General features: G+C 42.8%; 1 protein-coding gene across 7 annotated transcripts in view; it reads left to right on the top strand.

Moving 5' to 3' along the window:
* Positions 1–25621, top strand: part of ESRRB (estrogen related receptor beta) — a 139238-nt gene that overhangs the window by 12812 nt on the left and 100805 nt on the right. For 3 of the 7 annotated variants that reach the window (XM_065686039.1, XM_065686040.1, XM_065686035.1), the window contains one exon: positions 24615–24715. The exons of 2 other annotated variants lie outside the window; for them this stretch is intronic. In XM_065686039.1, coding sequence (XP_065542111.1) covers positions 24675–24715 — 41 coding nt within the window. In that variant the 5' untranslated portion in view covers positions 24615–24674. Of the gene's footprint in view, positions 1–24526; positions 24716–25621 lie in introns of those variants that run through there. 2 more of the 7 variants (XM_065686036.1, XM_065686037.1) reach the window with 2 other exon arrangements.

The raw sequence follows: 25621 nt of genomic DNA, 5'->3' as shown, positions 1-25621 counted from the left end.
CTGCTCTGTGCCTGGACCTGCTGGGGAGAGCACCATCAGCTAGGGTATACTTCATTAAATGCATTTCAAATACATAATATTTGTGCTTGTTCCCTCTAATAACTGACACCTACAGTGCATCACTTTGAGACAGGAGCTCTCTGTGGCTGAGCTAAACACTGTATAACAACACTATTTCCCACCTTCCTTTCCCTTGCCATCCCAGTTTCCTTTCTGTTTGCCTCAGCCTTTTCCTCTCCTGCACTATCATGCTGTGGCCATGGCCTCGCAGTTTATATTTCCCTTGCTGACCTTTCGGGAAAAATACCCTTCCTTCTCTTTTTGTCCTTTCCGGTGCTATGCTGAATCCTTTGAATGACCTGCTACTGTTTACCCTGAAGGTGGCTGCATTTCAGTACAGCTTAGCCTGGCATATACAGTTCATGAAGAACTGGGGAACTAAAAGCTGATTTTCAACTTTTCCACAAGCTAAATAGAAAGTTACGGTGTGCTTGTTGTCTTCTTGTCATGTCGATTTTATAGTAGTGTAAGAATTTTGGGGAAAGAAATACTGCCACTCTTCAAAGCACCCCGTTTAGTTGAGGTAATAACTTGAAAGTAGCCACAGTTTTAAAGTCTCAGGACTCTTTAAAGTCTTTAGAGAAAGGAGTGTGTCTTTAGGAGAAATTACCTTTTCCAGTGGGATAAAACTTGCAACTAAATCTTGTTGTTTGGATACTGGAAAGTGTATGTCCAGCATGTGTGAGAGAGAAGCATAAGTGGCTATTTTTATTCAGTAAGGAGTCGCTGCCCTTTTCTTTCCCTCAGCCATGTGAGATGTGAATGATCCTGCTCACAAGAGTTTCATGCTGTTCTCAGAATGGGTTCTCTTTCTCTTCGTAATTGTGTTTGCTGGATCAGCAGGAAATGTACTCCAGAAGTTCTTGTTTCCCCAGCCTCTCATGATCACCTTTTTGTAGTAGGCTTAAGCAAATGACTTGTAGCCATATACTAAAACATAAGCATTTCATTGACATCCCTCTAAAGCTCACAGGACCTAGAGGGTGACTTTCTGGGTGAGAAGAGAGTGTATGCCTGCCACCAGGCTTGCCAGACAGCTTTATTTTTATTTGCTTTGTTCTTCATCCTCAGGCCTTTCTTTTTCCACAGGTCTTCTGGAATTTAATAAATTACAGTTACTCTCATTGGCAGATCTTTCTAGTCTTCCATTTAAATAAGTTCTTCCCTGTTCCATTGTGACTCCATGGGCTAATACAGAGGAGTTCAAGCTTTCTGTGTTGGTAATGTGAACTCATGTAAACTGGTGAAGAGCTGATGCGAATATGATTTTCTCTGTCATACTTTTTGGACCCAGATTCTGTAGTGCTGAGAGTGTGGCAGCACTTGCATTATAACCACTGCTTAGTGCTGTCTTTGCATGGGGGAGGACAATGAGGATTTTGTGAGCAAAACAGGCTAGGAAGGGATTCCTTGCATCAGCATCCTCTTTAATGCCTCGCCCAAAAGTCAGTTTAGAAGCCTATCTCAAACCCCACTCCTTTTTACGTGGAAATTTCTGTGTACAGCTTAATGTATTCATGGCTAATCTTTATACCAAGTTGTTTCTTTCACTGTTGTTCTTTAATTGTATCTCTGACACAGATTTTCTATTCAGTCTAAGGTGAGTCCCTTCACTGATGTGTTTTGCCCATCTTAAATGGGGTTCCTGTTTGCCTGTTCTCCAAGATCTATGGAGAATTGAATGATCACAGCAAAATTTCTTGTCTTATGGCAGGTTCGGAGTACAATCCTGTGTTTTGCCCTCAGTAGACCCTATTCCCTTTTTTACATTGCAAATAATGACGTGATTCTTCCATTCTTCCTGAGCTTTCTGTCCGTTCCTCTTACTCTTTTTTCTATATAGGCTTAAACTTCATTTTTGTGTGTGTCTAAATAGGCTTTACTCTTGTGACTCTGTAATGACTGTCCAAGCCATCTATTGCCTATGCAGATCCCTTCTGTGAGTGTCAGTACTCTGGGAACACTTTATACTCTCTGCACAGAGAAATAGTGGGGATAGAGAACTGTTTTTTTGGGACCCTGTATCCAATTCAAAGAAATCAGATGCAAGGATGTCTCCATGTGCTCAAAGGGCTGTACACAGATGTGGTTTTGCTGTGCTGAAGTAATAGGCTATACAATGCAATACCATGTTCACCTGGCTACATCCAGGTCTGTAGACTCTTCTGGCACATAGGCTCATGGAATGCATGTTTAAGGACAGAATTAATGGGGCTGTTGCTGTGTTTCTGAAGGGTTAAATGATGGGAGATGAGAGCCACAGCTTCTCCTGGGGAATAAGAACTAGCCAGAAGAATTGATTGTCTTGGCTTATTGATCCTTCAGTAAACAGCACTGAAGCGATAATGCTGTTCCTGCCACTTTGAGGCACTTTGTACCAGCAACATCCTCTGTTTACCTAGGATGGTGCAAAGGAAGAGCTGTTCAGTTGCTAACGCATTCCAGAAAAGCCCTGTGCTAGATGTGTTGAATTTACCACTTGTATGTCTGCTCCCAGGGAGAGGTGCATGTGCAGAGAGGTAGCTCAGCAAGTGTTGTTATTTTATAGTGCTTAATGGAGATGGGCTGTAAATGGTATCTTGTGAATTACTATGCTGAGTTTTTGCTGGCAGTGTTTTGGTCTGTACCGTTCTGTGAAGCCTCAGGCTGTCTTGTGACAGGGTAACTATCTATCCCATCCTTCTCCCTAACTTTGCCTTTCTGATGAGTTGGCAGTCACCCCTGGTTGGTCTTGCTTGCAAGTTGGAACAGGGTGGTTGAGCACTTCTGATCCTGTGAGGCCAGTGCTAACTTATGGCCACCTGTGTGAGCTGGTGGGGGTAGATGATGAAACATCCCACCTGATTAGCACCGAAGCTCCAAACCTTCCTTGAGAAGTCAGGCATTTCTTTCTGGCCTCAGGGTGGCAAAAGGAGAAATGTCTACCTGCTACAGGAGCTGCTGGAAGAGCAGTGCTTTTTTGTCTGCTTAGCTACACCACCCCTACAGATGCATGAAATATGTCTGAAGAACACAGCACAGCATGCAAATTGTTAACCCTAAGGAACTGTTGGGTGCTTCTGCAACCACAGGCCTGTGAGGCGTAGGGGAGCATATGTTCCTGCCTGTTTGGGGGCTCTTAGTTGTACTCGTAGCACGGTGGGGTGGGAGAGCCCTCATATGGTTCCTCCTGAGACATCAGTTGCTGAGCTGGGCTTTGCTCACACTGTCAGCTGGACCATTGCTGATAGTGACAAGATTTGAACTCTCACCTGTAGAAATAAAAGAGCAGCTTGCTTGTCATGCTTCCTATCTCCTTTTCTCTCTGCTTTGCACTTGCACTCTTTCTCTTTGTGGATGTGCTGTGTTTTCAAGGAATCTCAGGCAGGTCTCTGCAGCTTCCCATAACCAGGTCAGAAGGCCAGGAAGGCTTGGGACCATTTGGAGGGCATTGCAAAATCTTGCACAAAGCCAAAAAGCTGTTGTGCAAAGCTGCTTTATTAAGTCTGGCCAGCTTACATACAGAGATACACAAATAACTTAGCCATTTAATTACCCTATATATCATTTCTATACTTCATCCTCTTTGATGTTACCAACAACTTTATTGCTGTGCTTGATGTTTGACTTTACATCTCCACCATGTGAAAGCAAATGATGAGAAACATTGCAGTTTGCTTTAAAGGAAGAAAAGTGTCTAGACCACAAGGTTTCAGGAAACAAGTAAAAAGCAATGCCAACTTATATGTATGTAAAGGGGGTGATAAGAATAACCACCAGTGTATCATAAAGAACATAATTATGTTTATTTTGGGACTTGATCAGTAGTTGAACATATGAGGCTCACAATACTGGGTTTAATATAGTCTGTGACATTGTGTATTATGTAATGTAAAATTATTATCTACTACTTAATAAATCTCATGCTGTGACTGTTCCACTTCTTTTTAACTAGCTCTCAGGCTGTGGCTACAAGTTGTACAGTCAGTTTTGGCTCTTACTTCCATTTTGCCCTCATTGTTTTTATCATGACACTTTCCCTACTGCTGGGGCTGCTGCATTTAGCCATAAGACAGTTTCTGACTGAAAGAGCTTCCAAACGGATTCAAGATAAGAGACTACTGGGGGTAGAGTCAGACATTAAGTCTGTGGCTAGAAGAAAGATGAAGGTAACTGAGAGAAAAATTTGTGGTAATGCAGTGTTGCAAGTGTAGCTTGTTTGGAGTTTAGGTGGCTTTACTTGCTGTGCACTTAACAAAAAGACAACAACAACAACAACAAAAAAAAAGAGCATAGGTCTCTATTTTCATGTGTAAAACCTGCCTAATTCTTTGCTTTGCAGAATTTCACCTTCACTTTCTTAGGTGAGAACTCTGCTACATGTTCTTGGTATCTTTACACTTGCATGTGTGTTTTCCCCTTTTTTCAATGCTGTAGTCATCCTTTTATCTTAAAAAAAAAACCAAAAAAAAACAGTGCTTTAAATAAGCTAAATAAAGTATTATTTCCACATAACACAAAGTTAAACTGTGGGACTTACTGACCTCTGCATCATTCAATGGCAAAGTTATGGATGGATTCAGAAAGTGTGGTCTCATCAAGTGGCAAATACATGTTATGGTCTAGAGGGAACAGCCTAAGCCACAAGCTGCCAAGATACTGATTGTGCAGTCTGCAAAGGTGCAGCAAGGTGAAGAGCAGGGAACACATTCTTTCTTACAGTCTTTTGTTGAGCATGTGCTAGTAGCTGATACTGGAGATAGAATATGGGACTTGGTGACATCTTAACTTGACCCAGTATAGCTGTCCTCAAAGCTTCTCTTGCAACTGGAACTGGTGTTGTCACTCTTTGTGGATAGCTGAATTACTTGTTTACATGATACTCTTGTTACAGTCATGCAGTATCTGTATTTTGGGATGCCTGATGCTGCTTACCCTGAATATTTTTCTGCTGTTATAGGCAGTGATTCTAAAGCTGTGAAAGTCCCTAGGATCGATAAGCTATGCCACTGTGAAAGTAGGTGTAGAATACAAGAATGTAGCCAGGGAGTGAGGCTGAGCTATGCTGAAATGATGCTTCCTGAATTTATCCTTTCTGATTGGTACTGAAAACACACTTTACCACTAGCTGAGTGGCTCTTGTGATGGAATTTGCAGGGCAGAAGTAGGCCCAAAGGGAAAGAGGCAATAGGTTAGAAGAAGCTTTCAGTTATTTAAGACCACATTATGCAACAGTCATGAATTCGTTTCAGTGTATAACATCCTCTGCTCTGCAATGCATAGATCTGCAGAAGGTTTTGTCACCTGATGGCTTTTGGCTTGGTGGTATGTTGAGTCACAGGAGCATTGCACTGCTGTATCACCAGTTGGTGGAAGTTTCTTCAAGTAAATTTTAACACCCAGCAGGCCCTTTGCTATGCTGATATTTGTTCCTTATAACTTCAACAATGGCTTCTGGCTTCATCTTTCCCATCTGTGAGTGATGTGCCTGCAATACCTTTCTTCTGCAGTGGAGCATCTGGGAACACCTTACCAGGTTTCACCGGACAGAGCAGGCATTTGGACAAGAGCAAGGTATTTTGCTTATAAGGTGATTGTTCAGTGTGAGAAAGAGGAAGGGCCACAAACATTTGTGCGGGGTGCTTCTTGTGTGACACCTACCCTGTGAGCCCAGAGTACTGAGAAAGAGACCTGTTATCTGTTGGAAACTGTAGCTTAGTGTTTTGGCTCCACCCCCCACCCCTCAGATTTCATGGGCCTTCATACTGCAGACACCTCTAAACCTGTAGTTGTAAACCTGTGTAAACTTGGAAGCTGTCTCATGTACTTTTGTTGCTTAATGTATGTCTTTAGTAAAACATTAATGCCTGGGGGGTTCTGAGCAAGTTTACTTTCATGGCTCAGAATTCACCTCTGTAGTGAGAGGACAGCTCTGCATTAACTTTGGGGAGGTAGAAGAGGCTAGGCAAGGAACAACATTGCCTCCTGTCTTGCTTCAAATGTCGATGGTCATCTTTTGCGTGTTTCAACACTTTGCATTGGTAGGTGCTGACCCACATGGGCATGAAAACCAGAATCTCTTACACTGAAGTCCCGATAAGTACTCAGTGTTGAAAAGCTCATGACAGGCCCAGAGTGTTGGGGAACTGTGCTAGTTTTAGCTCTCAATCCCAGCCAGAAATATTCTCAATTTTCCCTTTTTGTTTTCAGCCCGACAATTATGTGACTATGAAGACTGAGTTTTTAATATTGTATAAACATCTTTTTATGTTATTTTCTTTTTCAAAGCAGAGCCAAGCAGGAATTTGTGCTGCTGGCTTCCCATTCATCTGGGAACTGCTGCAACTTTGGTAGAGGCACGTTCCTGCAGAGAGGACTCAAGCTGCTGATTTTGACTGGAGTTTATTTCTGGAATGCAGCAGTGTTTCACCAATGGAGCAGCTGTCCTGGAAACAGTTACCACATGGGGTCATTTTCCTCTCTGCATGTAATCAACAAAGCCACCCCAGTTAATCTGAATCCTTTTAAGTCTCCTAAACCAGACCACAGGGAGTGCAGAGAGGTCTACAGGACTCTGACCTCCTTCACTTCCTTCTCCTGTTATTAGGGAAGAAAAAATGCTCCCATGCTTACATGTTCCTTAAAGGGGAAGCCTATAATCTCTTCTGAGCATGGAAAACCATTTCTATCAGTAACATGCTACTGATGCCGGGGGAGGTATAGGTCCTCCATTTTCTATGGATATTTTGTTATAGTAGCTACACTTCTTCTAAGTTTACCAGCTGCTCCAGATTGTGCAATCGCAGCAGTCAGCAGTGGAGAAAGCTTCTTGGGTTATTCAGTTCTTTTTCTTCTGTTTGATTTACTTTGTTTGCACAGCTTTCTTCCATCCCTGTTCACTTCTGGGGATAACAGTTCTACAGCTCAATTCCTTCTGCTGTGAAATTTTCCCAGTTATCAATTTAAATTATTTTTTAATTTCGTTTCTTCTCTCTAGTTCTCTCTCACGTGGATTTGGCGGTGCTCAGTTAATGGCTGGACTCAATGGTCTTAAAGGTCTTTTTCAACCTACGTCATTTTATGATTCTGTGTTGCCCAGTTACTTCCTCACTGTTTCCACTCTTCAACACTTTTTGGATGCAAGTCCTGTCTCTAAGTCCTCCTTGCCTCCAGTAGGACTTTTTTTTTCCCCCTTGCTACAGCCTTGCATAAGTCTCTTGAACTACTGTATTATCTGTATTGTGGTTCTATTGAGGTTTTACATTTTGAGTTTAGTGATTCCTTTCTTTGTCTTACACAAGTCTTTTAGGACAGGGTGCAAGGCCAGTCACAGGTAGTAGTTCTTTGTGGGTAGAAGACATTCTGAAGCCTGGACAAGGCCTTTTTCAAGAAGCTACCACCTGGCAAGTTCTGGCAAGGCTGTGATCTGGGCCAGCCTTGCTGCAGCTCTCCACGGGTAAGCTGCTGAAGCTCTGCAGTGGAAACTTGCATCTGCCAGGATCCAGGGACTGCTTCTTCAGTTAGGCACTTGAAACTGAGAATACAAATTACTCTGCTGGCGGCTTTTTCCTCTTTCCATGTGCCGTGCTAAGGTAACTTTTCAGATGAGTAAGTATGACTGGGGCTTCCTAAAAATTAGAAGTATCTTCAAAAGTTTTTGCCCTTGCAATCACTTTTTTCAGAAAGTGATTAAAAAAAAACCCAGCACTTCACTGAATTCAGCTAGAAAATTTAAGAGTTTCAGAGTGAAGAAAACTCTAGAAAATATTCAATGGATGTAGAGTTTCTTTTTCTTATTGTAAGTTCTTTGCCTTTCCAAATGAGAGATGGGATGAACATAATTAGTCCTTGGGTCACCCCTATGGAAAGGTCAAATCTGGCAGGATGAAAAGGCTGGTATGATCCCTTTAGAGAAAAGGCAATATAGGTTTTCCTAACTGAGAGCCAAGAGGCAGTAAGTTGTAGTAGGAAACTGTGTTTTCCTAACACTGTTTCAGAAGCTGAGGCTGAGGTCTGAGAAATGTTGCAGAAAGGACAGGTGATCAGTTTTCAACAACAGCCTGCTATGACACGAATCAGAGAGGGGATTGGAGAACAGTGTGTGCCTTTAAGAAGCCTTCAGTAGGCAATAAAGTAGTAAATTGACATGTAATAGAGAAGAATAGAAAAATATTTTCCCCAATATTGTGACAGAGTCTCTTCTGATAGAACATGGCTATGTTCAGTTGAAATTAAATGATGGATTTATCTGTTAAAACTAGAACACTGTTTGGTTAGCCAGAGTATGTGAGAAACTGGAAGAACAAAGGTTTTCTGTCCCGTTTATGAGCGTGTGTTATAGAAGAGTTCACGGCTTGACTTCAGGCTTCTAGTGCACTGATATTGAAAATATATACTGTAGTAGTGAAAGCAAGCCTGGATAGTGAGGCAAACGCATTGGGATTGACTGGTTGACTAACAATTGTCTTCACTCATTTTCTAACCATGATGAACTGGATTTATAGTATTTGTTCTCACTGGCAATTTATTCTATGAAGCTTGGATAAACTTTCAAAACAATGAAGGAGATCTTTAAAAATATAAATCTCAATTGCCTCGCTTCCCACCCTAGAGATTACCAAATCCAAGACATGAGCATATTTAACTGACCGTTTTTCCTCTTGTTTACGATTCATGCACTGCACAGCCCTTGCCATTAGCCTTTAAACATTCTTTGTATACATTTTATACATTCTGGTAGATGAAGCATATATTGTCTGGCAAAAATGAGTAGTTTTCATAGCAAGGTTACTATAATATATAAGAAATTGCCTTCTGAAAGTCATGTATGATGTCTCTTAATTGAAACTCATTGGGAACAAATGAGTATTGGATAGTAGATACAGCACAAACACTTCTTAGTGAATAGTTTCAGCAGACCAAAGCGGATGCTGTCTTTGCACGTTTGTCTTGCTTTCTATAATCCTTAAAGAACCACAAGGAATCTAAAGAGATTTCAAGGCAGACCCATACCACTCTAATGCTCTAGGGCTAGCTGCGTAGCACAGGCCATTAAAATCCACCTAGTAACTCCTGCACTTAGCTGGGCAGCTTCTCAACATCAATGTCTTCTAAAGAGACATAAAACCTTGATTTAAAGACATTGTGATAGATTATCCAGCATGCCTCATGGCAAATTGTCCCAATGGCCAGTTCCTGCTGTTTAAAAATGTCTTTATTGCTAAGTGAAATTTGTCTAGTTTTGGATATCAGAAATAGTCTTGTCTTACATCCTTTTAAAGCTAGATTAAAGAACTTTCCACTATTAACTTTTCCCCCATTTACAATTAGATCAGGTCACCCCTTAGCCTATTACTGGAATTAAATTTATTATGCTTCTCAGATCTCTCACTGGATAGACTTTGTTTCAAGCAGGCATTAGTTTGATAACACCATGCTTTTCAGTTCAGTGATTTAAGTCTCTCAATCTTACTCTGTCTCAACCACGTCATCCTTTACCTACAGAAAAGGGCAAGTTTTCAAAGAAAAATACCCCATATATGAGTGCTTTTAAGAAACCATTTGATATTGCTAATGGTATCACAACTTTCACAACTGTTATAATGTGGGGGTCATATGGCAGGTACAGGTATTTATGTACACCTGGATTTAAAGTAATCCTGCTTGTGGTCAGTTTGAATTAAACTAATATTTTGGCATTTTTAACCCACGTCAGCTCCTCATTCTGAGCTGTACAAACACGTGTTAACACAAGGGAAGAGTCAGGACACATGTAGCTTAGACAGGAAGGATGGTGGGATCTCTTTCAGCAACAGAGGTGGATTAATAAGATTCTGCAGCCTATGTAAAGACTTAATTTTTCTGCAATCTGATTTTTAAAAGTTAAACACCTAAAAGAAACAAACAGGCAAGAACAATGTAGTTTTATGCTCTTTGAATATAGCATTTGTACGTTATTTGTATGAAATTGAAAGAAAATCTAGAATTCTATAGAGGGGAGGAAGAGATGCGATTCTTTCTATGGTAATTTTGAAATAAAAATAGTAAAATCTCTCAGAGAAAGAAACAATATGCTCTAAAAGCCTTTGCGCTTTACCGTAGTGTATGTGGCAGAATGTAGATGTTTCTCCAGGAAGAATCATAGAATGGTAGAAAAGTTAGGGTTGGAAAGCACCTTAAGATCATCTAGTTCCAACATCCTGCCATGGGTAAGGATGCCTCACACTAGACCATGTCGCCCAAGTCTCTGTCCAGCTTGGCCTTGAGCACTGCCAGGGATGGATCATTTACCGCTTCTCTGGGCAACCTGATAAGAATTTGGGGAAGAAATCTTAGATTTGATACTTCTACATTCATATTTTCCCAGCTTTGCACAGGAATGGATGTTAAGAGTAGTTACTTCAAGGAAGTTGTGCTCTGAAAGAGACTCGCACACAAGACCAGAACTAGTAGCCTGTTGTTAGGGGCATGAGAGAGTAAATCTGAGAGGGAATGGGATTTTTTCAGTCTTGCAGGATTTTAGAACATTGGAATATCTCTTCCAACTTCTCCCCTGGATAGGATATTGCAGCTAGTCAAAATCAGACCCTGTGAATGGATGTAGTAATGAAGGCCATTCATCAGTCTCAAATGCAGGTGGCCTGTATATTTATAATTTTACTATGAGCTTTATTCATTCTCATTAAATTAGAATTTGATTATCAAGAGAGAGAGAAATTGTAAGTGCTTTACCAAAGAATTCTAGAACCACTTGGTAGATATATTGGATTGCTTGTACATTCACTATAGCTGTATTCCTAAAAAGAATATACTTGGATTATGAAATCAAGGTAACAAGGCTTCATGCATCAGAATTACAGCTGCTGGAGTGAAATATACCCTTCTTCGTACTTTCTCTGAATAATTTGATTGTTTGTGATATGGACAGTCTTAAGATTTATGGATATAGCTTCTCAGCTGGTATAAACCAGTACAGCTGTGGTGAAACCAAATGAGCTCTGCCACTGTACGCCGTATTACAATTTGGCGCTCAATGTAGTTAGGTAGATGTGTCCTTGCTTTTAAATGGTCAGGTTTTGTACATGCAACAGGTAACTACTGTGTTTTCAGTAACCTAAAACAACTCTAAGCGTGGTTCTAGCGATAGGTTTTAATTTCCAACTGTACCTACATGAGCGGAAATATTCCCATCAGTTAAAGTGGAGCACAATGGAGAACTGAATGAGAGAGTATGGGCTAATGGTAGCAACAGGCAAGTCCAGCCTGAGGTGGCACACCGAGGAGGAAAAGTGGGCAGGTTGCAAATGTTGGCTTTTATATGAGATTTGATTGTATTGTATGCAGGCAGGATGGAATGAGGTAGCGTTCTTGCTCGGTACTGTTCTGGTGAGACTCACAGCTCTGGGCACTAGCAGCAAAAAATGCAGAGGAAACTTGGAAGGTAGTAAGAAAAGAGCAACAAAAATTATAACAGAGCTGGAGGGATTGTTTTTATGAGGGAAGATCAAAAGACCTAAATATGTGGAGCTTGGCTAAGTGATGACTAAGAAGGGAACATGAAAACTACCTACAACTGTTTGAAGGATATAAACACTGGAAGTGAGCAAACAGTGGGGGAAAAATAGTCTGTGAATTTGAAAGTCATTTTCAGTGTTCTGTAATTCCACCCTTTATTGTTCTCTTTCTGTTTAGACTTGTGCTTCACTGAAAGCATTTTCAGGGAAAAGCACACTTGTATATTCAAATGCTTCAGTCTCTGTGAGGGAATTCTGAAATGTAAATTCAAGCTTAAAATTTGAAGTTTGCTTTAGCTTACATAAGTCAAGTAGTGTGTAGTACATTGGACTAATCAACACCATGCAAATTTTCTGCATGGCAAGCCAAATACGTGGTTGAAAACTGTATTTTCAGTTTTAACGTGGTACTTGTGTGCATCCCTGATGGAATTAGTTAACTGAGCAATGTTGGGGGAGGTATTTCTTTCTTTGACAAGAGTTAAAAAGTGACTACAGCCCAAAACAAGAGCATGCTATGTATAGAAGGGCTGCTGGTGCAGTTTTATGAAGTTGTCCAGATATGCCTTTGCACTGCAACGAAGACATTTTCTAATTTTTTTTTTTCTGCACAATTCATGAGCTGGGAAAAGTGGATTTATCTCCTGTGACCCTCCGGACAGTTAGAGCAGTTGAACTGAGAAGACATTAAGGATGAGTTTAAGAAAATATTGTGTTAATGGTGACTTTTTCTCCTCCTGGAGGTCCAGTTGTCAGTTAAATCACTTGGGCAAAGCAGTGGAAGCGGTTGCTGGGCAAAGCCTCAGGTGAACTGACTAATTTGGTAAGTCATTTTCAACTTCAGCAATTTGTGAATTCAGGTATCAAAATTCTGTGTTAATACTCATCAACAGGCTTTTCTAAGCACCTTTCTCTGTTAATGCAGGATTGATGCATGCTGCCCAGAGAATAACAAGAAATATATGGTCAGCTGTGTAGATACACTCTTTAAGAAAATGCCTCTGGATACAACTGTGTATATGTATGCACGCATGCGTCAACCCATACTGCACACAGAAACTACAGGCATTGACCTATGCAAACACACACCAAATTATCGCTTCCTATCAACAAATTAGCATGCTTTAAAAGGTGAAAAGCTCTATAAAATTGTCTGCCCTGTTGTTTATGGTGTGAATAGAGGATGCACTACATTACAGTGAAGCTCACATCTCTCTCTTCTCCCCCCCCTCTCTAAATGGACGTGTGCTCCGTCCGTTTCACCATTGTTCCTGCCAGCCCGATCCCAGCAGGGGTTCCCTAATTAGCAATCTCTTCATTTCCAATCAAAGCACAAAGCGGCCCCAAAAGCCTCTCTTTATGAGGGAGCTGAGCGGTGGCTGGGGACATGGAGTGGGATAATTGCCTTCGCCACTGGCAGCAGTAAGCAGCCTGGCTAATTCATTATTGTAATAACTTTGCTTGTCCTTGGGGAGGGGGGGCTAGGGTGAGGAGGACTGAGCCTGGCGGTGCTAGCTGAGGACAGGGGGAAGGGGGAATCCAGCCAGAACTGAGGTAGAAGATGGGAACAATTGGCAAGAAAGGAAAAACTATTCAAGATTTTTCTGTCTGCCCCCCCCCTCCAAATAATTTGAGGATGATGTTTATTTCTGGCATGGCAGCCAGCATTCCCTGAGCAAGACTGCTGAGGGCACCCCTCTGCTTTGCCCTTGTCATGTTCACAGAGAGGGACATCTGGAAAGGTATGTAACTTGTCCCCAGGATGGCTGGGGAGGCTGGGGCTTAGTGGATGAGGAAGACTGAGGGTTAGTCTCTCAGTCCAGGAAGGAAAAGTTGACACTCAAGCATTGTGATAAGGTTGAATGATTGAGCTACCCACACCCAGCAGTTTGTGGCTTTCAGGATGCACAAGAAGCCACCAGTCCTTGTGTGGAGATTGTGTGCTGTATTTCTTCAGTGGAGCCAGGAGGTGGCAAATCCTGTGTCAGAGCTTTGTTCTTATCTATTGTCTCTTTAGAATATCTTTAAAGACTTACCTGTCTTCATGTGGATGACTGTTTTGACTTTGCTGAAACTCTGTTGGCTTTCAGTAGCAACCAAGGCTCTGCATTTGTGAGCTGACTGCTAGGCTGAGATGCCAGCAACTGCTGGAGCTGCTGAAGTGAATAGGTGGTGATGGTGGTTACTTCCTCTTACTTGAAGGGAAATGTCTGTGGTGTGGCACAGTAGGTTCATTAGGGTTTTGGTTTTGAAATGGGTATGTGTTTAAAGTAGGTACGGCCAGTCATATATTTCCAGATCCCCTGGTTCTTTGAGCTTATCTCACATTGTTGTGGCAGGGTCTTGGCTACTGTACCTGACTGTTAGGACAGCTCCTTTTCCCAATTCCTTTGAGCTGTTACCGCTATGTATGTTCGTTGTGCTCATCACTGAGACTGTCATGGTTCATGTTTCTTCACTGAGATGGCTGCTAATGTAGCTATGCATTTTACTGTCAAAGTTTTTTCACTGAAAATCAGTATTTCTGACATAAAACTAAAGAGGCAGTGACATCAAAGTGCAAGTGCCAAGCATACAAATCTGTGTGTGGCAGGAGCAGTTTAACATTAAATTATGCCACTGTATTCGTGAATACTTCATTATAGAGCGATTTGTGCTGTGCCTGTGGTATGGAGAGGTACATGGAGTAAGTCCTGAGTCTAATGGGCATTTCAATACTATGTAACGGATCCTTTGCTTCCCAAAGAGTTTAGCCACCTAAGATGCAAAATGCTTACTGGTAGTAGATATTTTGGGGTAGTGGGATGAGCAATGGAGTATTAATAAGTGTTCAGAGCAGAATTTATAGTTGATGTCCTGATTCTTGTGACCAGTGCTGTTTTCCCAGCAGCTCTGTGGTAGTTGCTGTCTAGCAGGTTTTTCCTCCTCTGTCTTCTCTACCTCTTGACCAGAGATTCAACCCCTTGGAGGCTGTGCTGCCAGCAGCCAAAGGAATATGAGCTAACAGTGAGCTAACACGCAAGAACAAACTTCCTCTGCCTGGTACCAATGTCTGTGTGGGGTCCACAGTGCTGATGCTAGAGTCCCAAGAGAAAATATGTCTTCTGATTTTTATTTTCCCATGATCAGTGCTGTAGTCGTAATCGTGTTGTACTTCTTGCCTTCTAGTGTAAATACCATATAGAGAGCAAAGGTCAAACAGGACAATGGCTACTGTGAAGGCTTTCCATCGCTTGCTGTGTGTCTTGTGCCATTTCTATGCTCCTGGACCCTTTTTGTTAAAGAATGATTGTAGCAGTCATGGGGGAATTGCACATATCCCACAGCTTGCCCAGTTAATGAATTGCAGCAGTAGCAGCACATAGGGTTGAGGTGAACTCATGTGGGTAACCCTGTCTGCTAGAAATGGAGATATCCCATTTGTACATTTGTGGGATTCTCCATTATGTGGTATGTCCTACTATTGTTGCATTTATCCCTCTAGCCCTTTGAGAACACTTTTAACTGTGTCCTCAACATAAAAAGGACATGGAACTGCTGGAACAAGTCCAGAGGAGGGCCACGAGGATGATCAGGGGACTGGAGCACCTCCTGTATGAAGACAGGCTGAGGAAGTTGGGGCTGTTCAGCCTGGAGAAGAGAAGGCTGCGTGGAGACCTCATAGCAGCCTTCCAGTATCTGAAGGGGGCCTATAGGGATGCTGGGGAGGGACTCTTCGTCATGGACTCTAGTGACAGGACAAGGGGTAACGGGTTCAAACTTAAACAGGGGAAGTTTAAATTGGATATAAGGAGGAAGTTCTTTCCTGTTAGAGTGGTGAGACACTGGAATCAGTTGCCCAGGGAGGTTGTGAGTGCTCCATCCCTGGCGGTGTTCAAGGCCAGGTTGGATGAAGCCTTGTGTGGGATGGTTTAGTGTGAGATGTCCCTGTCCGTGGCAGGGGGGTTGGAACTAGATGATCTTAAGGTCCTTTCCAACCCTAACTATTCTATGATTCTGTGATTCTATGACCTGGAGTTAGATCCATGCAGTGGCTAGACTTTTGGAAAAAATTGTTTTCTTTTCTTGGGTTTGCAACTGCTCACGAATTAGGATCATCTTGAATCCTTTTCCTGTCAGTTCAAGAGGCAATGAATCTTAAAGACCTTTTGGTAGATAAACTGGGGACAGACAGTTCAAAGTTCAAAATGAAAGTCATCTGATATACAGCATGCTGGCATAAAGTTGATGGAATGCTTGGATATGCGCAAGGGTGGATGGGCTGGAGTAACACTGAGCAGTTTAGCCTTGACTTCACTTTTAGTCTGAGACCCTAAATAGTTGCATTCTTAGCAATTGCTTGAGGAGAGTTAAGAAATTGTGGCAATGGGCATGAGAAGGAATATTAATGATCCAATTTCCAGCTGGGTTCCACTCCAAGGCTTCGCTGGGTGATGTGCATTTTTAATCATAACAAACCAGAATGAGAAGGAGTTGTTTGCAGCAAGGCAGGCCTGTGTATGAAACCACAGGGTGTGACATCATCTCAGACCTCTGCCTGCTGCTCAGGGGCAGCTGCACAAGGCTGCTGTGCTTGAATGCCACCCTTCAAGCTAGGTTGGGCTGTGACCACAGCAAATCCTGTATCACTGCTAGGAATGGATCCAGGGAGGGTTATCTAATAACTGACTTGAATAGCCCGAAGATCTTGACCAGAGGAAATCACTGAATTTTACTGGAGCTTTGGATCAAAACTGGCCTAGATTCAAGACCAACTAGAAATAAAATTTCTAGATGTTAGAGAGCATAGTGCTGTAGCCATGCTGAATTTCCTGATAGCTAGTCTTGATGGTTTTTTGTGGTAGGGTTTTCTCACTTGTTTGTGTTTCTGGGACATGATTTCTCTGACTTTCAAGGATACAGTCTGGCTAGGTGATGTGCTTAACAACAAGACTGCATTGATCCTTTCAGTCTTAGAGACACAGCTTTTCAGAGAATTTGGGAGAACCCAGAGATTTTCTTTACCCTCTGAGGTGCTTTGCATTCTGAACAGTCATCCACAGAGAGCTTTGCTGTACTTCTTTGGAAGCCCATCATTACATTGTTCAAGTAGCCAGTAGGAGTTGATTTTGAGGGACACGGAGCCCCTTTTGCCTTGGGCTAAGTATTCTGTGATCATTTAGTAGTGGGACATGTAGCTCTGAGCTTGACACATATTTGAGAAATTCCAGCTCTGTACCCTAACTTACCTCAGGACAGGTCCTTCTTTACTTGCCCTTCATTCTGCTTTTCCATGACTATGTAACTGCTTTGTCTGTAGGGTTAAATTGCTAATAGTCACAAGTGTTTTAGTCCAACAGTTGTCTAGTGTATATGAGAATATGGTGCAGAAACACAGCTTTTTTTTTTTGTGGCAGAGATGTCTGATGCATCTCTGTGGCAGAAAAAGCAGCAGGTTAACTTTATCAATACAAGACTTAGACTGCACACTAAGCAGGACAGTAATTCCATCTAGCAGAGGGCAGGGGTGCCACAGAGTCTTACTATAATGCAGGAATTATGAGAGGAAGAAATACTTTTCTCTCATACTCTCAAGTGTATATTAAGGCTAGAAGCACGTATTGACTTTCCTCTTGGAGTTCTCAGGAACTGTTCAGTTGCTCCCCTACATTTTAGTGCTAACCAAAACTAGGGAAAAGGGCTGAAGTACTGTATGCCTTCCCTTTGTAGCATCATGTTTTGTGTATCTAGCAGGCGAAAGGTGACTAGTGTTTGATATCCCAGTACTCTTGCTCATTATTTTCAAGTAAACAAGGTGAGGTATCTGGAAGAGGCATGAGAAGACTCTTGTCCTGGTTTTTGTCCCATTAAGCTGGGAACTAACATTTTCTGGGATGGTCTGTGCTGATGCACTCTGTATTGTGCAGGCTGGGTTAGACCATTGCTGCAGAAAGATCGAGGTTTTTATTGGAGAAGTTTGTGAAAGAACAGACACCTGCAAAATCAGAGCCAGCTGGGCCACTAGTGTCTGCCCCAGCTCCTGTCTGCCGCAGTGCCAGGGGAGATGCCAGCAGCTTAAAGAGTTCTGTTCTGTGTAGGAATGAAAGTTATATGATTTATGCAAGAGCTGTTTCACCTGAGGAGGGGAATTCAGTGAAGTGGCTGGGGAGGGAATGGGGAGGGGATAGGAGGAGTTGCCTTTTGACATCCACAGGAGATGCTGCCTCTGGCATAAGTGTCATGGCTGGAGGACATAGTGAGGGGTTTGTACATGTTGTGTTCATGCAGCAGGTCTGGCCCGAGAGAGGTACCTTCCACTTGGCAAAGCTGTCTACAGCTGCTGCTTGACACCCCAGCAACTAATATGCCTCCTCCACAAAAGGCTTTGGTTTGAAATGTTGAAAACTGCGATTCTGTGTGTGCATCTGTGTGTGTGAAGGGGTGGAGATTGAATAGGCAGTGGTCCCCTCCTCGTGGGGGGAGGGGGCTGCCAAATGGATATAGCTTGCTGTGATTTTACAAATGCTTTTTGGGGAAGATGTATACAATTTGCTGAGATAGGTGTTTGTTGCCCAGGGAAAACTCCCAGTGCATTTACAGCAGTTCTACATGGTCTCTGTGTGTGTGGTAGGTATGTGTGTGTGCATGTACATGCTTGTGTATGCCTTTATTTCCATGCTCTGGCTGCCTGCCTCTGATTTAAGGGCAGGTTTTATTCCCCAGCTGCCTCAGGGCTCCTCTTTTCTGATTGCATTAAAGTCTCTGTAATTCTCCCCTCATTAATGATTGGCATATTTTTACCTCTCACTAAAGGAGCTTGGAGGCAACTCCCGTGGGGCCCTGCTCGCCAAATGAAACAATTTCATCCTGCTCCAGAAACGCATTAAAAAGGGTTTGTCAGGATCTTATCGCTAGTTAGGGAAAGCTAATCAAATTACTTCTATTTATTAGCTGCCACAGCAATGTGTCATTCCATCAAGTACAGGTACTGGGACAGGCAGGGATTGCATAGAAAGCTCTGTGCATCCACCACTGCTGCCTTGCTCTGTATAACAGCATCTCTTGCCAAGGGAGGCCGCAAGGCCTCGAGAGGCTGTGAGCTTCCCAGCAGCAGTGCTTCTGCCATCATTCCCAGCAGGACCTCCTTTCTGCTGCCATTCTTCTCTTGTCTTTTCCAGGGGACTCTCCAAAATCCTTTTGCAGTAGCACTCCTAAGTTTTAACCATTGAGTCCATTGCTTCTGCATTTGGTTGATCACTTCTTGATGCTACTGATTATATTTTACTATGGGCTGTTTGTTTTGAGATGGTTTGGGGGTTTTGGCAAGTTTAACTCAATCTTAAACCAGTCCAGGGATTATTTATTACTTGGTTTCTCTTTGGGCCTCGGTTGACAAAGCAAATATTCTGGCAGGATTATGGCAACTTGGAAAATAATAAATAATAATAAATATAGGGGGTTTTGCTTTATGAGACTTTTAGGAGACATTTTTCAAGCTTTTTTTTGGGGGGGGTGTGATTGTGTGGTGGGGTTTTTTGTTATTTTTTGTGTGGGATTTTTTAATGATCTGGAAAAGTAATTAAAATTGGTGAAGTGGGAAAGAAGACAACTGAGTCTTTATTGAATAAACTGCATACGAAGGACCTAGCTGGGATTCTGAAAAGAGCACCAGCAATTGCTGGACTGGTGCAGATTGCATGAGCAGTAGTGGTTTGTGAAGCAGGAGGTGTGAGCTCAGGCAGATCACTCTTTCATTGATTCCACACATGGAACATGCATTTCTCTCATGCACATACAGAATGCACTTGTATTTGCAACCCTGTATATGCTCCCATTCTTGCACATAATCGTAAATCCCAGGGTGACTTTGCCTCCTGTGGGCTTGCTCAAAAGGGATAGGGAGGCAGGCGTTTGAGATGCACTTTCAAACTTTAGATCGCATAGTAGATCTGCTTCCATCTCTATTTCATCTTGAAACTAAGAGCAATGACATCTCTGGTGCTTTGGATAAACATGAGTTTGCCAGCGAATCACAGAATCACAGAATCCCAAGGGTTGGAAGGGACCTCAAAAGATCATCTAGTCCAACCCCCCTGCAAGAGCAGGGTAACCTACAGTACATCACACAGGAACTTGTCCAGGCGGGCCTTGAATATCTCCAGTGTAGGAGACTCCACAACCCCCCTGGGCAACCTGTTCCAGTGCTCTGTCACTCTTACAGTAAAGAAGTTCTTCCTGATGTTAACGTGGAACTTCCTATGCTCCAGTTTACACCCATTGCCCCTTGTCCTATCATTGGATATCACTGAAAAAAGCCTAGCTCCATCATCCTGACACCTACCCTTTACATATTTGTAAACATTGATGAGGTCACCCCTCAGTCTCTTCTTCTCCAAGCTAAAGAGACCCAGCTCCCTCAGCCTCTCCTCATAAGGGAGATGTTCCACTCCCTTAATCATCTTTGTGGCTCTGCGCTGGACTCCTTCAAGCAATTCCCTGTCCTTCTTGAACAGAGGGGCCCAGAACTGGATGCAATATTCCAGATGCGGCCTCACCAAGGCTGAGTAGAAAATGGGCTTATTTCCATGTTAAGCTGATCTCACATTAGAAAAAAACACAGGAATATTTAGTGGATGTATTTGCATGAAATGAAGTGTGTCTAAATATAGTTATGGTGATTCACGATGATGTAAACCTTTGCTGTTTCATTTTGTGCATACCAAAAATTTTACCTTAGCACAAAATCCTGGGAAAGCAGTGAAAATACGCTGTTCCCATGAATGACTGTGCATGAAACTACAGCAGCATGCACATCGCATGTGGTGTTAGTTTCATTTAGGGAAGGTTTGTGCTGGTTCTCAGCATTTTGCTGTGTATGTACACATATGCGTGCTCTGTGTTTGCACAGAAATTATGGAGCAGTTAGAGGTTTGACAGTATTCTTGCACTACAAGCAATGATTTCAGGAGCTTGGATTGGTGGGTGACGGGCAAGTGCCCCAGGTATCATAATTGTATAAATTCACTGTACAGTGTGAGTGGCTGCCAAGCTGCAGGGGCCCGGGGTGCTGTTCCTGGGAGCAGCAATGTAGCAGGACTAGTGGGGGAGTCCAGCCCCATCAGCCCCATGCAGTGAGCCACGCTCCAGCATTCTCATTATCCACACAGTTCAAAAGGCAGTCCTGAGTAGTCCTCATGTCCCACAAAAGGTTGTATCGATTGGTCTTTCAGGGTATTTCCCGGGGTCCTTTATATCTCTCTGCCTCCTCCTCAGTAATGAAGAGGCTGAGAGCAGGGAGAGTCATCAGACTTCCAGCTGCTGGGATTTCTTCATCTTCTCATCAGGATTTTAATTAGACACGTCCGAGAGGGCAGCACTGTGTGAGGGCAGGAGGGAGCTTTATCAAGCAGGCCACTTCTTTAATTACTGTTTACTGACAGATAACAAGGGAGGGGAGGTGGCAGCAGGGATAGTTGTAGGGGGAAGAAGGAAAGGACGTCAGTCCCCAGAGCGTGTGTTCAGCAAAGGCAGCCTTTGCTAAGGATCGAGCGGAAATTGTTCCCCTCTCCCCACCCTGCCACACTGTTTACCTGTTGCCAGAGTGAGAAAGGCTCCCCTTGCCCCTTTCCGAGGGGGCAGAAGATAAATCGATATGAAAGGTGTTAAGTGGTAAAGGCCAGAGACACAAGGAATGAAAACTGTAAGTCTGGTTAGAGAGAAATGAGAGAACTGTCTCCGCTGAGCTTCCAGGATGCTCAGCTGAGCTGTCCTGTGGGTTTTCTGACACTGCACAGTAGGAAGCAAAATTATTTCCTTTTCCTTCTGTCTGGAGTTGGCAGCCCTCCTCTCTCCCGCTGCCACCATTGCTGTTTTGTCGGAAAGAAACCTTCTTCTCTTTCTATGTGTCCTCAGCATTGGCAGTATGAGAGTTGTCTGCTCTGTGGTTGCTGCTGTCACACTTTCCCCCTGCTCCCCCATGGGCCAGCTCTCCACCTGAATCATATCTTCACCCATCCCTCCTCTGCCTGGCCCCAGAATCCACATCTCCTTCCAGCTTTTGACTCATTTACCTTAAGGTGGTTTTGGACACTGTAACACAACTGCTGTGTCCTGCTGCATCACAGCCCTGTTTTTCATTTTGTGGAGCTGCATCCTGTTTGGTTTGTGTTATCACAGAGGAATGCTGTTCACAGTCCCTACCAATCCAAGTGGTTGGGTAAGACTGCAATGGTGGATCACTGCTCCCTGGCTCAACCAGGTGTTTGGGACATGGGATAATATCTGCAGTGGAGTGCAGCAGTTGGTTTCCACAGGGGCAGTCCTTTGGCAAGCCTGTTGCTCTCCAGAAGCTTGCTCTGATCTTCATGATTCTTCATGATCATCTCTGATTTTTGCTGTGTTGAAGTCTGGTGCTTCCAAAATACTGTTGCTATCCCAGTATGGAAGACAGCCTGTGCCACAGCTTGTTTTCCCTTGGTGCCAACAGAATGCAACTGCTCTGAGCAGAACAAGATCCAAAGGATGCGCTTGGGATCAGCAAGGACTTGGTAATTGGACTGTTGTTCTTTCATTTTGCTACGCAGTAGCAAGCAGATTATAGAGCCCACACGTTATAGATTTCCTGTCATCCCTCATGAATCAAACTCCACTGTCTTACTTACTGTCGGCCAAGGCCTGTGAATAACATCACCAAGAGATATGCTCTCAAGCAGGTGTGCAAATACACAGTATGCAGTTGCATGTGCCTTTGAGCTGCCAGCATGCCTCCTTCCATCACAACACTTATGGTAGAGAAGAGCCCTCTGTTTCCTATCTGCACAGAATGGCCCCTGGCTTCCCTGAGAGCTCACTGTAACACTAGAGGCAAATCTGTAATATCCAAATAATATTAAGTCCCATATTTTTTTAACTATCACATTACTAGTTCCAACTACAGCCATTCTGTATACATTCATGCCCACCTACACCAAGGATGTGAACTTCCGGTTTCCTGGCAGCTGTTTCATATGAAATCTGACAGGTCTTCGTGGCGGGTCAGTAGAAGAGATCGGTTTGTGCTCAAGGTACAGTACTGGAAGTCGGGATCATAGGCACAACTCTCAGGTTTGTCAAGGACAGCGAAGAAATTTTGCTGCTCTAGCTAGTAGCATACTGAATGTAATATATGATAGCCTTAATTTATCAAAAGATATTTTCTCAAGTTTCCCAAAATTTCAGCTTAAGGTCTTGAAAGAGTGGAAAATGGAATCCAGCTGGAGATTTGCCTCAGTGAAGGGCTGACATGTTTGTTTATTTCATTTTTGGTAACTGTAGTGAGGCATTAGTGACATGTTACTACTGACTCCATTGAGTCCCCTAGAAGTGAAGTTTGCTTGTTATCTATCACAAGCCAGCCTGCTAGTTGCGACTTTGCTCCTTGTTGTAGGTGTTCATACAAAATCTGTGGCCTTCTAGCTGCTGAACTTGGAGGCCCACGAATGAAGTTAGAGAGACTTGAGTGCTAATTTATTTCTGTTAGGCAGGTTAATGTTTCTGTGTGGAAATCTAGATATTAGGTAAGGTCTGGGGGATGTGTCTTCAAATAGTTAAGTGGCTTTGTCCTGGAAGAAGTGATTAAGCCACTTGCTATGTCTGTTGTTGATAGAACTGGAAGTAAACGGGCTTTGGTTGCAATGTGAGAGATTTCAGTTTGATGTTACAAACTTCTGTTAGCAGTGATACGGGAGCATTAGAACAGACTTTCTGAGATGTGCTGAAGGATTTTCAGAATAGGCTAGAAGAAAAATGTGTCAAAAAAAATGCTGCTATAGCTGATCCTCTGTTGGGATGTAGTGATGCACCAACCACCTGGCCTGGTCCTAGCCCTATTTTCTGTGACTCTGTGAAATGTTAAGATGTATCTGATCATGCATCCAGCTGATGCAGACTTGAGATGAGTGCAGGTGCATACATCAGATAAGCACTGGCATCTATAAGCTACCAGGAGAGTGTTCAAAGGAGTACAAGCACTGCACTTTCCTTGAAAGGCCTGACATCCAAATGCTAATGTACCCAACCGTAGTAAGTCTTGAAAGAGATGGCAGTAGCAGCTTTTTTGCTTAACCAAGTTCTTTAATTTTTGTCTTCATTTTCACTGCCATGTACAATGGTCTAGTAGCACCATCATTTTTTACTAGTGCTTCCTGTGAAGTTTAGTTCTAGTTCATACCACTGCCAAGCTTTAATCATTGCTGTAAATATTTTGTATGCCTTTGATAGACTTGTTTTGTGGAAATCTTTATCAAAACCAACTTTTTTTTTTTTTTTTAAAGTAGAGAGTATGCCATATTCTTGAATTATGCCCACCTTCCATTTAAAAACAAATCAAGAGGATTCCTCTTTGCAAAGCTCTAAATCAGCTTCTGTTCTGGAGCCAGGCTGCAGGGACAGCAGGGGCTGTGCCATAACAGAGGTAGTGTCAATAAGTGGGGCAACAAAACAGTAATGGAAAGACAAGTCAAGGGGAGGTGGGCAAAAAAGTTCAACAGCTGTTGAACAAGGAGCCTGGACTGTGGAGTTTGGGAGAGTGGTGTCTGGAGGAGTGAGATGAGAGCAAAGGAAAAGGTTGGGGTGAGAAGGTAAAGGCAGTGAAGAGAAGGAAGTGGGCTGTATTGGTCTGGAGAGAAGAGAGCAAGAGGCATGACTTGGATTGAATTGTTGGAAGAGCCTCTGTATTGTTATTCTTCAGCTGTCACTGGTGTCTGAAATTCACCCAGTGTTTCATGCTCCTCATGTTAATCTTTACAAAGGAAGTTAAGTTACCCTTGCAGCCATTTACTCCACTACTTTGGTTGTAGTGGTCCATGTGATAAATTCATCTCTTCTGATAATCCACCAAAGTGTCCTTGTGATACATTATGAGGGAGTTTGTTCACTGCAAAAGGAACAACAACCTCTGTGAAAAGGGTACTTTGAAGGGTGCTTATACAAGAACTGGAAACTGGGGAAAGACCAGTTATCCTCTGTGTGCACTTCTGTCTAGCCAGCTGTGTGTCTTACACAACTATGTTTTAGCTATGTCACTGTGTGCTGTTTCTTCCACAGGACCCCTGCCTCATTCACTGCATACGATGGACATGCTCTGAGATAAATCAGAGTTGCACAATGAAAAAGACCATCTGTAGGACCCCTGCCTCATTTGTCAGGTGTGTACTGAGTAAGACAAGGGGATTGCAGAAGAGAAAGGGAAGCTTTTATAGCTGAAGCAGTGAAATTCTAACCTGCCAGTTGACTTTTTTTCTGTGATCATTTCTGTATGATAGGTTTCAGGGTTCTTAAAGCAGCTGTTATGCCAGTGGTTGTTTGTGTGTTCCTTATTTTATAGGGAACCTTTTAGATCCCAAAGGACCTGCTTTACAGAAACACTGAGTGCATACAGCTGCAAATGAACAGGAATCCACTGAATCCAAAGTTCTATACAAGCACAGATCATTCAGGCTGCTGGTGTCTCAGAATGGGCACCCAGAGTTGGCAAATGCCTTTTAATACAGTCTTCAGTCATTCACCTGTAAAATAGGAATAAAAATACACCCTCCCCTCATAGAGGAGTATGAAAATAAATGATCTTGGGCTGGTGAAGCTCTTGGACAATGTAATGATAAGCCTATAGAAAAACACATAAGGAAATGAATAAATCTGTAGAGTCAGGTTTGAATAATACGCAGTAAATAAGGCCTGGGGCCACACACTGAACAATGAACAGAAACCAGCATCTCAACTAGCTGCTCATTACGTGGGAACAATCCGTTCTAAGTGCAGTGTGAGATGGGGTACTGTGGAAAAATATGATCATGTAATTAAGGGCTATAAAATAATGCATATGTACATGAGAGCTAAGAGTATTTCTCACAAGTAAACACAACTGTGGCATTTCCTAATTCTTGACTTCATTTGTAGTCTGTCCCATTTAACATACAGTTTTTTTGTTTGTCTTTGTTTCACGGGTCCTGTCATGCTTCGCAGATTTATCTGCTGTAAGATGGTGTTGTCCCAGCCTCTCCATTTGGATTAAGTGTTGCCATTTCATGTAGTTGCAGATCAACTAATTGCAG

Source organism: Lathamus discolor, chromosome 6 (assembly GCF_037157495.1).
Source record: "Lathamus discolor isolate bLatDis1 chromosome 6, bLatDis1.hap1, whole genome shotgun sequence".
Classification (NCBI taxonomy): Eukaryota; Metazoa; Chordata; class Aves; order Psittaciformes; family Psittacidae; genus Lathamus; species Lathamus discolor.
This window is presented reverse-complemented; position numbering and strand designations above follow the sequence as displayed.